Consider the following 14,271-nt stretch of genomic DNA (forward strand, 5'->3'; position numbering starts at 1 on the left):
TGCAGTTTAGTAAACAAAATTTTTTACTGCCTCTCCCAGGAAAAACCAAATTTAAAAGTATTTCCCAAAGTGAAATGAGTCTGTCCATATTCACAAATGTATTTGAAGTTCAGGTGTTACAGAGAATTGTATCCTATTGCTTCTTTTCACAGAGATGAAACAGATCAAACTACATCTATGAAATACACATTTTGGCTCCCTGGAGTACCCAGTAAGGTCCTTCAGCGATTCAGGTGCAGAGAAGGTAGCTTTTTAGAATAAGGAATACATGCAGAATGCTACTGGGTCTATGGTTCTTAAATGTATGTATGGTAGATGAACAGCATGAGCTATTTTCCAGTAAATTTGGAGATTTTCAACTTCTATAAAGTCTGCAATTGTATCAGAAATGTATCTCCTTTCTAATCTCAGGATGAGAACAACTCTGATGAAAAATTCAGGTAAGAGTTACTCAATCTAATGTCAGTTTGGATAAACAAGAAAACAACATTCTAGATACAACATCAAATGTTCTCTAATATTTTGTTCCTCGTTTGTATTTCAAGCAGGATTTTCTGAACTGCTGATTTATGCAAGGCTGTTACTTACATTAAAACAATTTTAGATTCAACTATTCACTGTTAAATGATTTTATATCAAAATTCCTTACACACAATTCCTGACAAGTCTTACCGAAAAATACTGCTCAGCTTCAAGCTGATCCTGAAGCTCCCGCATCTGACCTTCATTTCCTCTGTACTGTCTTTGAAGAAATTAAAAAAAATGAAAACATTTAAAAAGTCAGCTACTAACAAAAGACAAAGACAATTTCTAACTAGAACAGCACTCTACAATGATCTTCCAATTGCATACATATGACTTCACAAAGAGCAACAGTTTGCTGTATCTTAGAATTCTGATTTAACACAGTTCTTTTTCTAAAACAATGATCCTTGTAGAGTACAAATTACATACCCTTTCAGTATGTAATTTAGAAGCCCAGAAGTACTCTAAATGGAGAAACATTAAGCCAGCTGAAAGAATATATGATAGAAGTCTAATTAATGAAAAATGTCTTCATTTTAAGATAAAGAAACATTAAGAAAATGAATTAGGCAATGAAAGGGAACTATTGACTCCCATGTACTGAAAGTCCCATATGATTTAGTAAGTAGCATCAGAGTCAATCCATAAAAAAGTAATTCAAATAAAAGAGGCATACATACATATATATATACATATATATATATATACACACACACACAATCATGTATATGTGTGTGTGCCTTAACATAGAATGGTGGGCCAAGAACTGTTCTGAATTGTAGCTCATAACAAAAATATTCCAACACTGAAGGCTATATAGAAATCATAACAGGCAGCTACATAGGAATCATAACATGCAGCTAAAAATACTCTTTCAGTTTAGGAAAAAAATGCCTATGCTCCAGAGAACTTTATTCACTAGCAGGAACAGGCAAAATAGTACATGTATAATTAAGCAATTTTTTCCATTTTACTTCACGTTTTTACTTACTTTGCAAGTTGAGCCAACTCAAATTCCAGTAATCTCTTTGCTTCCAACAAGGTATTGATTTCCTGTTTCAGCTGCTTCTCAGAACCCTTCAAGTTATCAGCTTCAAAAGCTTGTGCCTTTAATTCATTCTGTGCCATTATTCGCTTATTCGTCTCTTGTTCTAGCTTAAGTGTCAGATTCCTTACCTAAATGAGAAATATTTCCATTTAGGAGCCTTTGCTAAAAAATCAATTGCATGTGGCTGAAGAGGTTTCACATATGGATTATTTTATAGTAAACACCACTGACTAGATGCTACACTGTGTAACACATGTCAAAGTATTCCTGAATCTCCAAACACTTCAGTGTAATAATCTCACACACAGCTGCTGCCCTTAGAACATATGGCTATGATGCTGCAGAATGATAAAGCTTTCCCGTTTTTAGTTATTTCAAAGTCCCTAATTTAACTTATCTGAAAGACAACAAGTGAAGGAACCTAAATTGTCTGCAAACCTCTACATGGATTTCAGATCTTAAAAATCTCTCACACCCTAGAAAAAAATGCAGCTTATCAAGTACATAAAAACTAATTTACATGAGTTGTGACCCCTAAGAAAGGTGTTATAAAATTCATTCCCACTGTCCTGTAAAGAAAAAGTAAGAATGAAGCTATTATTCTTAGTACCTAGTTTTCACACTCAATATTCTAATTGCATTTCCTTGAACAAAAGGAAAGAATGCAAACTAGACAACACAAACTCAGACCTGTAAATCATCCACATCAATCAGACTGCACAGTCAAATCCACAAGCAAATTTTTTTCTTTAGAAAAAGAGAAAACACAAAAAAAAGTGTTATATTGAATTGAAGTTCAAATATGGAAGACATGCTAGAGTTATGAAACAAGCAGAAATTACCTAAAACTACTTAGGCCAACAACTATCCTCAATTCCACTGAGAGTTGTATAATATAAGGAGCTCAGTATAAGTGAATTTAATTTTCTATTTCTCAGTTCAACTCTAATTTCTTATTTATATAGAAAATTATTAGTGATGAACCTTTTACTTACTTCATCTTCCAGTCTCTCCTTTTGCTGAAGAAGATGTTCCAGTTTCTGCTGAGATTGCTTCAGGTCAAAGTCCAACATGGAACACTGTTTTTCAGCTTGAACTATTCTATTTTCTGCCTTTTCTCTTGCTGCCCGTTCTTCCCTTATCTTTTTTTCCATTTCTAAAAAAGATTAAGGAAATAAAAATAACAAAAATTATTACATAGCATCTGCAAGCATGCATTTGTAAAAACAGTCATAAATATCCTAATATTTTTCAGGCCTTTTTGTTCAGCTATATAAGCTTTTCTGCTGTTTGATTTTCAGCTTTTCTGCTGTTTGTTTTTCTTTTTTTTTTGAAAGAAAAAAGATCCTGGCATTATTACAAGGAACACTAAAAAATAAAAATAATTCCATTCTGCATTCAAAGCACTGGAATATTATCATGACAACTGAAAGATAAACAGTGAAAGAAATAAAAAGCATAGATTCTTGAAGTAATTATTTTGACGTAAGGCAAAGTTTCATTTCCATGAATGGAGAGTAGCAAAAGAAAAAAAATGCTACCATTATTGTTACCTCTAAAAGCCACATTTAGGTACTCATGACCTTCACAGGAAAACCTGACATATTCAATTACAAAATCAAGACACACCTTTGATTCATGGATATACATCTATAAAAAAAAATTCTCACTTCACTTCAGACAAGCCTAATACAACACTGGTATTTTAATGCAGTTACACAGGAATGAATGCCCTAAGACATCTCTCTTGATAATGCATTCTTTCAATTCTGTTTAGCATTAGACAGAAGCTCAAGATTCAATAGCATTTTAGAAGCCATGGAAGGCTTTGAAGTAAGATATGTAAAACATTAAGAAACAATAAATTTTTATGAAATAGCATGTTAGAGAAAATAATTTAAAACATGTAGTTTTCACGTTTTAAGATTTTAATACACATTTTCTTTATAGAAGGGATCAAACACTGGTGCAAGAGTACTACAGTGTAACACAATGTGTATTGAAATATCATAATCAGAACATGTTTTATTATGTATTCACCTGAAACTTGCAGGAAACACTTACCACACATTGCAACTGATCTTGCCTCCTCTATGGACTGGTGTTTGTCAGTTAACCGCGCTTTTGTCACTTTGTGCTCATTCACTTCCTGTTCTAACCGGTCTTGTAAGGATTTCAGCTTGTAGTTCAAATCTATCTCTAAATTATTCTTTTCCTAAAGATAAAGAAAAAGTGATCAGATTTCTGTAATACCTGAAGAATCACATTTTCATTCCCTTTTTTAGTATTACATTTCTGTTATCAAGAGATTATCAATGTTATTTTCCACGCTTAGCGTGGAACAGTACTAAGAACTACTAAGAACAGTAACAGACCAAAACTGTACTCAGTGCTCTGGAAAAAATTTTACTAACTTTTTTTCAGTAGTCTACAAATTTGCAAGAAAACGGAAACTTCTCCATTTGTATAATTGGTAGTCACCTAAACTGGAAACATACAACTAACAAACAGACATCCTAGAGCACAGAGGAATCTGAATTATTGTTACCTGGATGGATTTGGGTTATTTCATTCTAGGATTGCCAGGCATTAACAGTAATTCACCAAACAAGCACTGGAGATGTGCTTTGAGAGAAAAGCACTGGCCTTTGAATGGTTTCTTCACGTAACAACAAATTAGAATTGCTTGTCCCCTTCCCTCACAGGCTGTTCTATCTCTGGTTTATTCGCACAGACCACAAAGCACAGCAAGTCTTTACCTGCTCTCACCAGACAGAGTTAACTCTGCAGTCTGTCTGGAGAAAGGGTGCAGGATTTCCTCTTACTGTTTCCATCATATGGAAGGGATCAGAGATGTTAGAGGAACATTTAGAAGGAAGGACGGAAGGACAGAAAAAAATTCCGCACCAGAGTTGATTAAAAAGCCCTGCCTGGCACCAATCCAGTCAAATTAAAATCCCGTAAAGATTAAAAAAGAGAAAAAGAGAAAACACCCCCCACCCCCACTCAAAAAAAAAAAAACAACAAACAAACAAAACCAGATTTTTAAAAAGTTTATAGTTTTTCAGAAGCAAGTCTTTGCAGTCATAGTTAGGCAGGCAGAAAAAAATTCCTTGCTACTGGCAGTAGAATTGGATCCTCGAATCAGTGATAATGAATGACAAACACAATTTTCATGCACAATGCTACAAGTAAGAACTACCTGAAGACTTGGAAACATCAATAACATTTGAAAATATAGTCAAAAGCTGACAAAGAGCATCAGCCTCAGCATGATTTCACCATACCTTTTCTGAATGATTAAGCATATCCTGTGCTTGTTTCCTTTCTGCTTCCACTTTTTCAAGATTGTTTTTAATGTTTTTTACTTCTTCTTGTAAAGCTGTAATCCGAACTGCCACAAAAAATTAAATATCACTCAATATTTGTTAAGTTACTTAGATCAATTGTCTTTGCAACTTCTATTGATTTCTGGGCCCACAAAATATTTCAAATACTTCATATTGCTCAGGCATGCAAAGGCCATACATTGTAGAGCAAACTGACCTTTTTAGACACTCTTTATGCATATAATCAGTAACAATTCACAAAAACTAATCATGCAAAAATGGTTTCTGCCTTCCATCACTTCCATTATCTAATATTCAGAATTTCTTTCATAAACCCAAGTTCTGCTAGGCTACGGAACAAGCATCTATAAGTGATGCTAACTTCATTAATGGGTAGATAAGGCACATTACACAGAAAGTCAGTTTCAAACAGATTTTTGGGTATTAACACAACATTCACCTAAGTGTGACTCAGACAATGGGGAAGTCAGGCACTGAAACAGGCTCCCATGGAAGGTGTGAAATCACCACCCCTGAAAGTGTTCAAAAGATGTGTAAATGTGGCACTTAGGTTTAGTGGTGGATTTGGTAGTTCTGGGTTAACAGTTGCGCTCCATGATTATTTTAGAGGTCTTTTCTAACCAAAAACATCCTATGACTTTAAGTGCTATGACTTATGGGAAAAGGAACTATTCCTCAAACCCAAAGCATCTTGTGTAGGGTAAGAGTTTATATGAAATACTAAGTAGAATCATGTGGTTTTGAAGGGAGCTCTGAAAATCATCTGTGTCCCTGTCACATGCAGGGACATCTCTCACTAGACCCTGTTGCTCAAAGTTCCATCCAACCTACTCTGAAACACTTCCAGGGACAAGGCACCAACAGTTTCTCTGGGCAACCTGTCTCAGGGTCTCATCATCCTTTTTATAAAAAGTTTCTTCCCATATCTAATGTAAATCTACTCTCCTTCAATTTAAAACCATTGCCCCTTGTTCTGTCACTACAGACCCTGGTAAAAAGTCTCTGTCTTATACACTCCCTTTTAGTAGGGAGAGTCCTCATCAAAAGGACCTCATGGAAACTGAATACTGCAGACAGATGGTTCAAAATGGCAAGTTAAGAGTCAGGGTCCATTAGCACAGCCACAGCCATGAACTAATGCATCTGAATAGTTTCTAGTTTGGAAGAATCAATAGAAATAGTAGAAAGTTTCAAGCATCCTGAAAAAAAGGATTCAGCAACTGCATCCCTTATTGTGCTCTTAACCGTGCTTGTAAAAGTAATGTAGAATCATCATAAAAGATGCAATTTAACAAAAAAAAAAGCCTTCTCCACACATGAAAGAAGAGCAAGTCCAGAATATATCAACTTGGTTACTGCACAAGGCAGTAAGACAGTGTTGCACTGTATCAGCTCTTCCTATTTTTGCACCACTGGACTCAGACTTTTAGTCAGTGCAGCCCCAGACTCATGATCAGTGTTTGACACTCTTTGATCTTGATATTCTCTCTCTCTCCCAAGAGCTGCTCAATATGATCAGGAAGGCAGATCCAATCTTCAGAAATTGTTTAGTCACACTTTGTTTGCAGGTTGGCTTTCCTCCCGTTACCAAACTCTACTTCACTTAAGTAGGGTTATAACAGCTTTTTTTGTTAAGGTATAAATTCAGAATAATTACCCTGTAGTTCTCCAATCATTTCAGATCCATGACTTCTGTCTCTTCGTTCTGACTCCAGAGCTGCTTGTAGTTGGTAATAATCTTTCTCCACTTGCAGTTTTGTGCTTTCCAGAACTCTGCACCTTTCCTGCAGTTCTCTATTCAGTGATTCTACCTGACTTAATGACTTGCTCATTTCTGTGTTGCCCTTTCTCAGTCTTGCAGCTGTGTCAGATTCTGTCCTCAGCAAATCATTTGCTTCTTCTAGCTGTTAAAATAAACCAGACAAAGATTCTCAAATATAAAGATTATGGAGCCAGTTTTGCTACATTTGAATGCTTAAATCTAAGAAATAATTAAGACAAGGAGCACAAACAACATACTTGTTTTTGTAACTGTGTTATCTTCTCATTTGAAATTTGTGAATGCTGGCTGATTTTTTTCAAGTCTTCCATCTGATCTTTTAGTGTGGACACTAAAGAGAAATTGCACCATTAATACAGCATACTATAAAAAAACTTAGGGTTTTATTCTTGTTTTTTTACATAAACATGCTCCAAAATATTGTTTTGCATTGACAGGTCTTTTGTTGACTTTTTGCTTCTTACATATATTTCTATGTCAAATTTTGTGCTTGCAGACCAACAACACAGCACAGTGCTGCAGAGTACAGAATTTGAAAATAAGAACAAAGAAAATTAACTCAAAATCCATGTTCATTATTTGAAAAGATCCCTTTTCAAACCTTAAAGCTGCACAGCACTTAGGACACTATGACACTAAATTATTCCCCAAAACACATCATATACAGCCTGTGTCAACGTTTGGACAATACTGCATACCTTCATTTTCCACATTACGTCTTTTTTCATTCTCTTGTTCAAATTTTCTTTGGTATTCATTTATCTTATGTTGTAATACCATCTTTTCTTTCTCAATCTGAGACACTGCTGTTTCCAAGTTCTTCCTTTGATTTCCCTAAAATTCAAAGAATTGGTATTTTATACTTACATTTTAAGGAATGATTGCTAAACCAGTTGCATGATCTCAGCAACTAATTACACATGGAAACTGATTGTTTCAAATGAATGAATTTCTGGCTTCCTTGGAAAGGTTTTCAGAAAAGACAGCTTTTTTAACTTCTACATGACAAATTTATACAATTACGAGAAAAATTGTTGTTAGTACAATTATATCTAAAGTAACTACTAAAATTATTAAGAGACAAGAGAAGGACTCAATAGAAAATCATCTTCATTTTTGTAGTAATTGACTTTGATAAAATCCAGAAAACTTGCAACAAGCAAGACTAAGTAAAATATTTATCAAAATAAATATAAATCAGCAGGACTAACAGAAAGAAAAGTTTTTGTAAATGACTACAAATAAAAATGTAAGGAAATCTCCCAATGTTATGAATTGAAACATGATCGTTAGGTCTCAAACTTGAACACAGAACAATTTTTTTTTAGTTACAGTAAAAATATCTTAGAATCATGAAAGTACTATTCCTAACTCCACCCTTTACCCAATTAAGGCATCTTCAGGGGAGAAAAATATTACCTCTTCATCCAGTTCTTTCATTATCTTGTCTAGCTTTATGTTTGAAGATCTAAAAATAAAATAAGACCATTTAACAGATAAATTATACATACTGTTTTTCTAGTGAACTGATTCATGACCATTACTAAAGTGAATGCTAATATTTTGACTAATGTTATTTTCTAATGAACATTTAAATCTGAGGAAGACAATCGACCATTGCAAATAATTTTTAAAATATATCACTAAGTATTTATCAGCTTTGTTACAGATTAAATATGTGAAACTTTAGGTGCCACATTTTATCCCTTAATCTGCAAAAAACAGTGTATGTACACAACAGGCTATCCTGAAGATTAGAATACCCTGGTAAACTGCTAAAACTTCCTCTAGTTATGACCTTCAAATATCTAAAACAGCTCATTAATTCCACAGCAGACAGCTCCCTACTACAGATAAAGGTACGTGAATAATATTATTTGAAATATTTGAAAGTCTCTCTGTTGAATCAATGTATTAGAAGACTGAACTACAGAAAGTGTGGTGAAACGCACAGTAAAACATCATTTAACTGTCAATAGCATTGACACATATCCATTGCATTCCTGCAGGCAGCCATCCCTCTTCAAAGAACCAACAAAGAGGACCCAGACAAGGCTGCCTGGCAGGTAAAAGAAGAGGCAGTTACAAGAGTTAGGGATATTTCCTATCTACTACCTCTGCAGTGAATGGAATGACAAACCAGAAGACACAGTTGTGCTCTGACAGCTTCAGTAGTACTGCAGGAAGACAGCTACTGAATATCCTTCAAGAATGTATGTTCTGCTTGTGGAGAGCAATCAGAACGTGCCAACAGTGAGCTTGTGTTTAAGTAAGCAACAGAGTCACATAGCCTAAATTCCCACTAGACCATTTCAGTTACCAGTTTACACCTAAGGAGCTTGTACAGCTACACACTATGGTTCTAATTCACAAGTCTAAATTCTTCCTGCATCATATACCTAATGTTGCCTCCTGGGATTATTTAATTCTTCAGGAAAAGATTTCAAAAGGAGAAGTTAACTGAAGGGGAATTTAGTTTGCATGACTCTCAGTAAAAATGTCTGATTATCAGAAAGGGGGAATCTCAACTGTTTTTTCATGTGACTGCAAGAAAAATGCCAATCCTCACATAGCTGCTATTTCAGCATGGTAGAAACAAAACTTCAGAAAGCAAATTGTTGTTCCTATATGTCAGTCATAGAAAAAAAAAAGTGGTTTTCCAACAAGTACCCTGTATTTAGAAAACACCTAATTAATATTAATAATCCAGTATGTGCCATATATACCGAACTTCACATTTAAAAAAAAACCAGCACGGTGAGCACGTACCTTAGTCCAATAAAACATCTGAATACAGTGCTCAGAAAGAACATGTGTTACATGGTTGTCAAAGAAAAAAAAAATTTCTCTATACCATACTCAAGAAAATTTTAGAATGACTTAGATCTGTGCCTGGAACTCCCTTGGAGAACTACAACACTATTCTTAGTGTTATCCTGGTAATCCCTAAAGCAGTACCACAGAACTGAAGTGCTAGATATACTTAAATTATGTAAATAATTGAAGTTCAAAGACTCACCTGCACTTCTGCTCCATTTCATCTTTCAACTGCATTTCATTATGTAGCTGTTCTTCTAACTCATAGATCATCTTCTGCATATTTTCCAGCTTTAAATATATATTTGTGAAAGAACATGCATTAAATTTAGAAATTTTTAAAAAGTATTTCATAATATTCAGTTCTGCTTACATTGTATCACAGCTTAGTTTCTTCTACCAAAATAAGACATTTTACTTTATTAAAATGTGATACATGTCCCTTTCTCCCTGCCCCCTCACAATTTAATTACAAAAAGTAAGACAGTTTTTTTCATTTGTATGCACATGGAATTTTAGGTATCTTCAAAGTTCACAGGGCTAAGCTAAATCAAATCCTCCTTGTTTTACAGATCTTCAGTACCTGGCTAAAGATATTACTGCAAAAATGTAAGAAAGCACTTTAGTAAGTCTCAAAATTTCTTCTAGTATGAACCACCATGTGTATTTTGCAATGCATCTCCAAGTCAAGCTCCCAACAAGTTCAGGAAGCAGAACCAGGCCAGTCAGTTATTGGCAATGGGGAGAAAGTGCTCTCACCATCTCTTTAGTCAGAGGTCATTTTTACAGCTAGAACTGTACCAAGGTTTGAAAGATAGTAACAAACTTCAGGTGTTAATATGGCACATTAGTGCATAGCATGTACTGTTTGCCAGCAGGATAAACTCAGAAATTCATTCCTTTCATGTAGTCTCAAAATATCTACCACCTTCTATTGAATATCTAGGCCCAATAATCCCATTCCAACATCAAAATCCTCATTTAACATGATGAAGGAGCTCATCAAGTCAACCTCTTGTTGGTTGATTCATTATAAACCTTTCCACTGATATTGTAAATATTTCAGCCTATTTAATTTTTACACATTTCCTTCAATGCTCTTGGAACTGCATAGAGAAGCACTAGATTCCTAACCTAGACTCTCTTCAAAGCAACATTTTCAAGTGCTTCTGGTGCTTTGCTTTGTTGTTTCCCGTTTTAACTCCAAAATCTCAAAAATCTTCCAAAAATTAGACATTTCAACACTTAACAGAGCAGCTCTGGAAAACAAATTACTGGTGTGACATAGAACATAACACTATGTGGATCAGACAATGCTTGTAGTTAAAAACAAGGGATGCCTTCTAAATCTAGACTTTGAGGACAAAGGAATGACCAGTACACAACACATTTATCTCCTTGGTATGAACCACTGAGAAATAAAGCAAGAAGCAAGACTATTTAAAGACTCTCACTGTAATAAGAAAGGACCACAGCAAATGCCCCAAAACAGAGGATAACAAAGGTTCCACGTGATTGCTCTTCCATTTCCTTTTACTCATGTTATAGCCCTTCCAGACAGGGTGCACAGAGGAACTAAATGGGATAGATGAGAAACAGGTCTACAAAGACATCTGGCAACTGAGGCATTTCTGTACTGCCTCCGACTCGCTCGGACTGCTATCGCATCCTCCTGCGCCTCTGTGTCTCTGCATGTTCTCACATCAGGCTGGACCCCAGGGGACCCATCTGAGCTCGCTGAGCAGTCTAATTATATCAGTAGAGACAACAGGCTTCCGGGCAAAGCTCTGCACAATCTGCTATCAATAGACTAAAGAATACCTCAAGAAAATCCTGAGTTATAGTTAACTCAGTATAAAAGCACGCCTTTAAGCTTTAGTTTGCTCTTGGTTTCCATTTTGAGTAGGAAGCAGGGGAGGAAAAGGACTGAAGAAAAGCCTGTTGGCAACAGAGAAGTAAAGAAAAATCCCTCCAGAACTGTAATTTTTTTTCTTTTTTCTTACTCACTTCAGCATAGTGAGTCTGGTTCTGTACCCTGAGCAATGAAGAAAACCTAAGATTCGGTGCAAAAGAATCTCTTAATCTCCTTTTTCTTAAAATCTAAACTGTTTACAGGTGGTTATGGCAGCACTAAACCAAAGTAAGCAATCAGATCTTCAAAGAGGTTTGATATTCAGTAAAAGGATATAGAATTCTATTTTTGTACAACACCATGGCCTAATTCTGTTAAGTTTTACACACTTGCAAAACAATTAATTTCTTGGAAATTTGTGACACTCATGTCTTTCTCCAAAGACATTCAAAACACAGACATCAAAATTCAGAGAGACCAGGTAGCATCTTGTGTTATATTTCCAGAACTAATTAATTTGCTAACCATGTGGCAACATTACCGTTTTCACTGCAGTATGTAATGAAAGAAAAACAGCTGAGAAAGAACTGTGGGGGAAACATACCTTGTAATAAAGACTTAAAATCGATTTAAACCTTCCTATAACACTCAAATTCTTCCAGACCTTCACCTCCCAAAACTGCTAAAGTCACAATACATTTGAATATGTCTGACAACATGGACAGGACTGTTGGGGATTCTTCAACTACACACTGAGTAGTATTCCAGTAAGTATGCCAAGTCCACTCAGTAACTCTCTTCAAAGTCAGCCAAAAGCCAGCACACAGTTTTAAGTACTTTCAAATACTGGAAAGTCTGGCTTTGTTTTAAAATTTTACTGTATCAACAGTCAAACACTTATAAAGAAAAGAAAGTATATCAAGCACATCAATATACATAAAAAAATCAAGATATTTCACTGATTAAATTCACTTGCCCAGTAAAGGACATAACCAGTTCCCCTGCCCTGTACAAATTTTCTCTGGGTAGGCCATGTGTCATTAAACCTTTTCATTGCTAGTTTAAGAGAAAAGGGAACACAGATCAGTATCTTTTCTACTCTCAACAGAAAACAGAACAAAATACTAACACAGTAAATTATAGTCAAAGCCAAGATTTATTTTAAAGTTAATTATCAATTTTTGACCATGTTTTCTTCTGGAAATAATGTAATTTGTAACATATCAAACCATTTTCAGGGAACAGTTTGATTTATATCAGAACTTACATAGAATCCAAGCACTCAACCAAGTCTCAAACACCTTAGCATATCTTCCCGGAAACCTGGCTGCTGAGATGTTTGGGAATATGTAACTGAAAGCATTCCTGAGCATTTCTTGCTAGGTGAACTGCTCTAGAAATGCAGATCATCAGTGCCCCAACTCCCAACAGCTTGTGGGGAAGGCTTGTGAAAGAGCAGAATGCCCATGCTTGGTACAGGGTCTTCCACCTTCCACTGAGTTCACTGGAAGTCCAGACTCCATGGCTGCCACAAAGCAACCCAGGATCAATGAGGCACTCTAGAAATACTGCACAAGTACTTTGATATTTCTAAAGATAAAAACTGTGAATCCTTTTCCACAAAAAGTTTTGGCTATTTTATTCAATTCAAGAAAACCAATGTTATATTAAGAAGTGAAATTCTGCTTTTCCATGAACTTTATTAGGGAGGCCATACTAAAGAGCTAAAACTCATGCATTGATTTCATTGATCCCAAATACTAAGATAATTTGAGACATTTCTAACTCAAACAGTTTATGGCATATATGCAGTATATATTTATATATGCAGCAGACTCTTTATTAGGATACAATAAAGATGAAGACATACCACACTTTTGTCCACACTGGAGCCTGTTCTGTTGTCATTGGAATTTTCTGCAGGGACACCTAAATACCTGCAAAAACATTTCTAAAGTTATATTTCAAGAGTTGTTTAAAAGTAAGATTATTATAAAAAGATTAAGATAACAGAGACATCCTAAAATATAACTCCTAGATTTTTTGCTCCAAAATGTGGATAATCAAATAGCAACATAATCAGATTTTAGCACATTTAATTGAAAAATTCAATTTATTGAAAGGTTAAAGTACAAAGCTGCCAGAGAAGGCCTCCAGAAAAAAAGGATTTCTGCCAAATACAATACAACCACTTTTCTTTTTTTTAATAACCATTTAAAAAAATCTTTGCTTTCCTTAGTTACAACACTCTCATTGGCTTCTATCCCATAAATATTTACTCAGGCACTTATGCAGCAAGTAGCAGTAATGAAGCAAAGTCTGCAGAGATTGTGTAACTTTCAACAAAGTTACTAAGAGTTCTACACACAAAAAGTTTGCCCTGAAGCCAGTGTTCTTATTTTATGTAAATGTTTTCCAAAAATACCATCAATTTCTAGTTGCGATGAATCTGCAGAGTTAGGTAAATAAATACAAATTACTGTTTTCAAATTCCTTTGGTATTTGATGTGATATTCTTGGCCTGCTAACTGATCTAAAGAGACGTAAAGCATCTATTAAGTGCACCAGATTACGTGAGAAATAACACTCCAACACATGAACTGAGAAAGATGGACAAGGCCTTTTTGTATCACGTGGATATTTCCAGATACAAAAAACCTCTCCAAAAGATGAAGGAGAGTAAAATCAAAGGCATCTCCAAACCACGGTGAAATTAAACCTCAATCTGGCTTTCAGACAATCAAATGACAAAGTGGAAATGAAACCGTTTCCTATGGAAACAAGCTTGCTGTTTGGAGTATTAGAAGCCACCCCATTTTACACACGAGGGTTGTTGAACAGTAAGAATGTGATACTCAGACAGGCACAGCACCAGCTCCATCAGATCTAGAAGAGAACT

General features: G+C 35.2%; 1 protein-coding gene across 1 annotated transcript in view; it reads right to left on the reverse strand.

The window, feature by feature from the left end:
- Positions 1-14,271, reverse strand: part of ROCK1 (Rho associated coiled-coil containing protein kinase 1) — an 83,507-nt gene that overhangs the window by 23,846 nt on the left and 45,390 nt on the right. Inside the window, exons 11-21 of the mRNA XM_066562324.1 lie at positions 13,243-13,309; positions 9,723-9,811; positions 8,123-8,171; positions 7,402-7,537; positions 6,943-7,034; positions 6,581-6,827; positions 4,861-4,967; positions 3,638-3,788; positions 2,569-2,729; positions 1,517-1,701; positions 673-742 (exon numbers count right to left, since the gene is read on the reverse strand). Coding sequence (XP_066418421.1) covers positions 673-742; positions 1,517-1,701; positions 2,569-2,729; positions 3,638-3,788; positions 4,861-4,967; positions 6,581-6,827; positions 6,943-7,034; positions 7,402-7,537; positions 8,123-8,171; positions 9,723-9,811; positions 13,243-13,309 — 1,354 coding nt within the window. The remainder of the gene's footprint in view (positions 1-672; positions 743-1,516; positions 1,702-2,568; positions 2,730-3,637; positions 3,789-4,860; positions 4,968-6,580; positions 6,828-6,942; positions 7,035-7,401; positions 7,538-8,122; positions 8,172-9,722; positions 9,812-13,242; positions 13,310-14,271) is intronic.

Source organism: Molothrus aeneus, chromosome 1 (assembly GCF_037042795.1).
Source record: "Molothrus aeneus isolate 106 chromosome 1, BPBGC_Maene_1.0, whole genome shotgun sequence".
Taxonomy (NCBI): Eukaryota; Metazoa; Chordata; class Aves; order Passeriformes; family Icteridae; genus Molothrus; species Molothrus aeneus.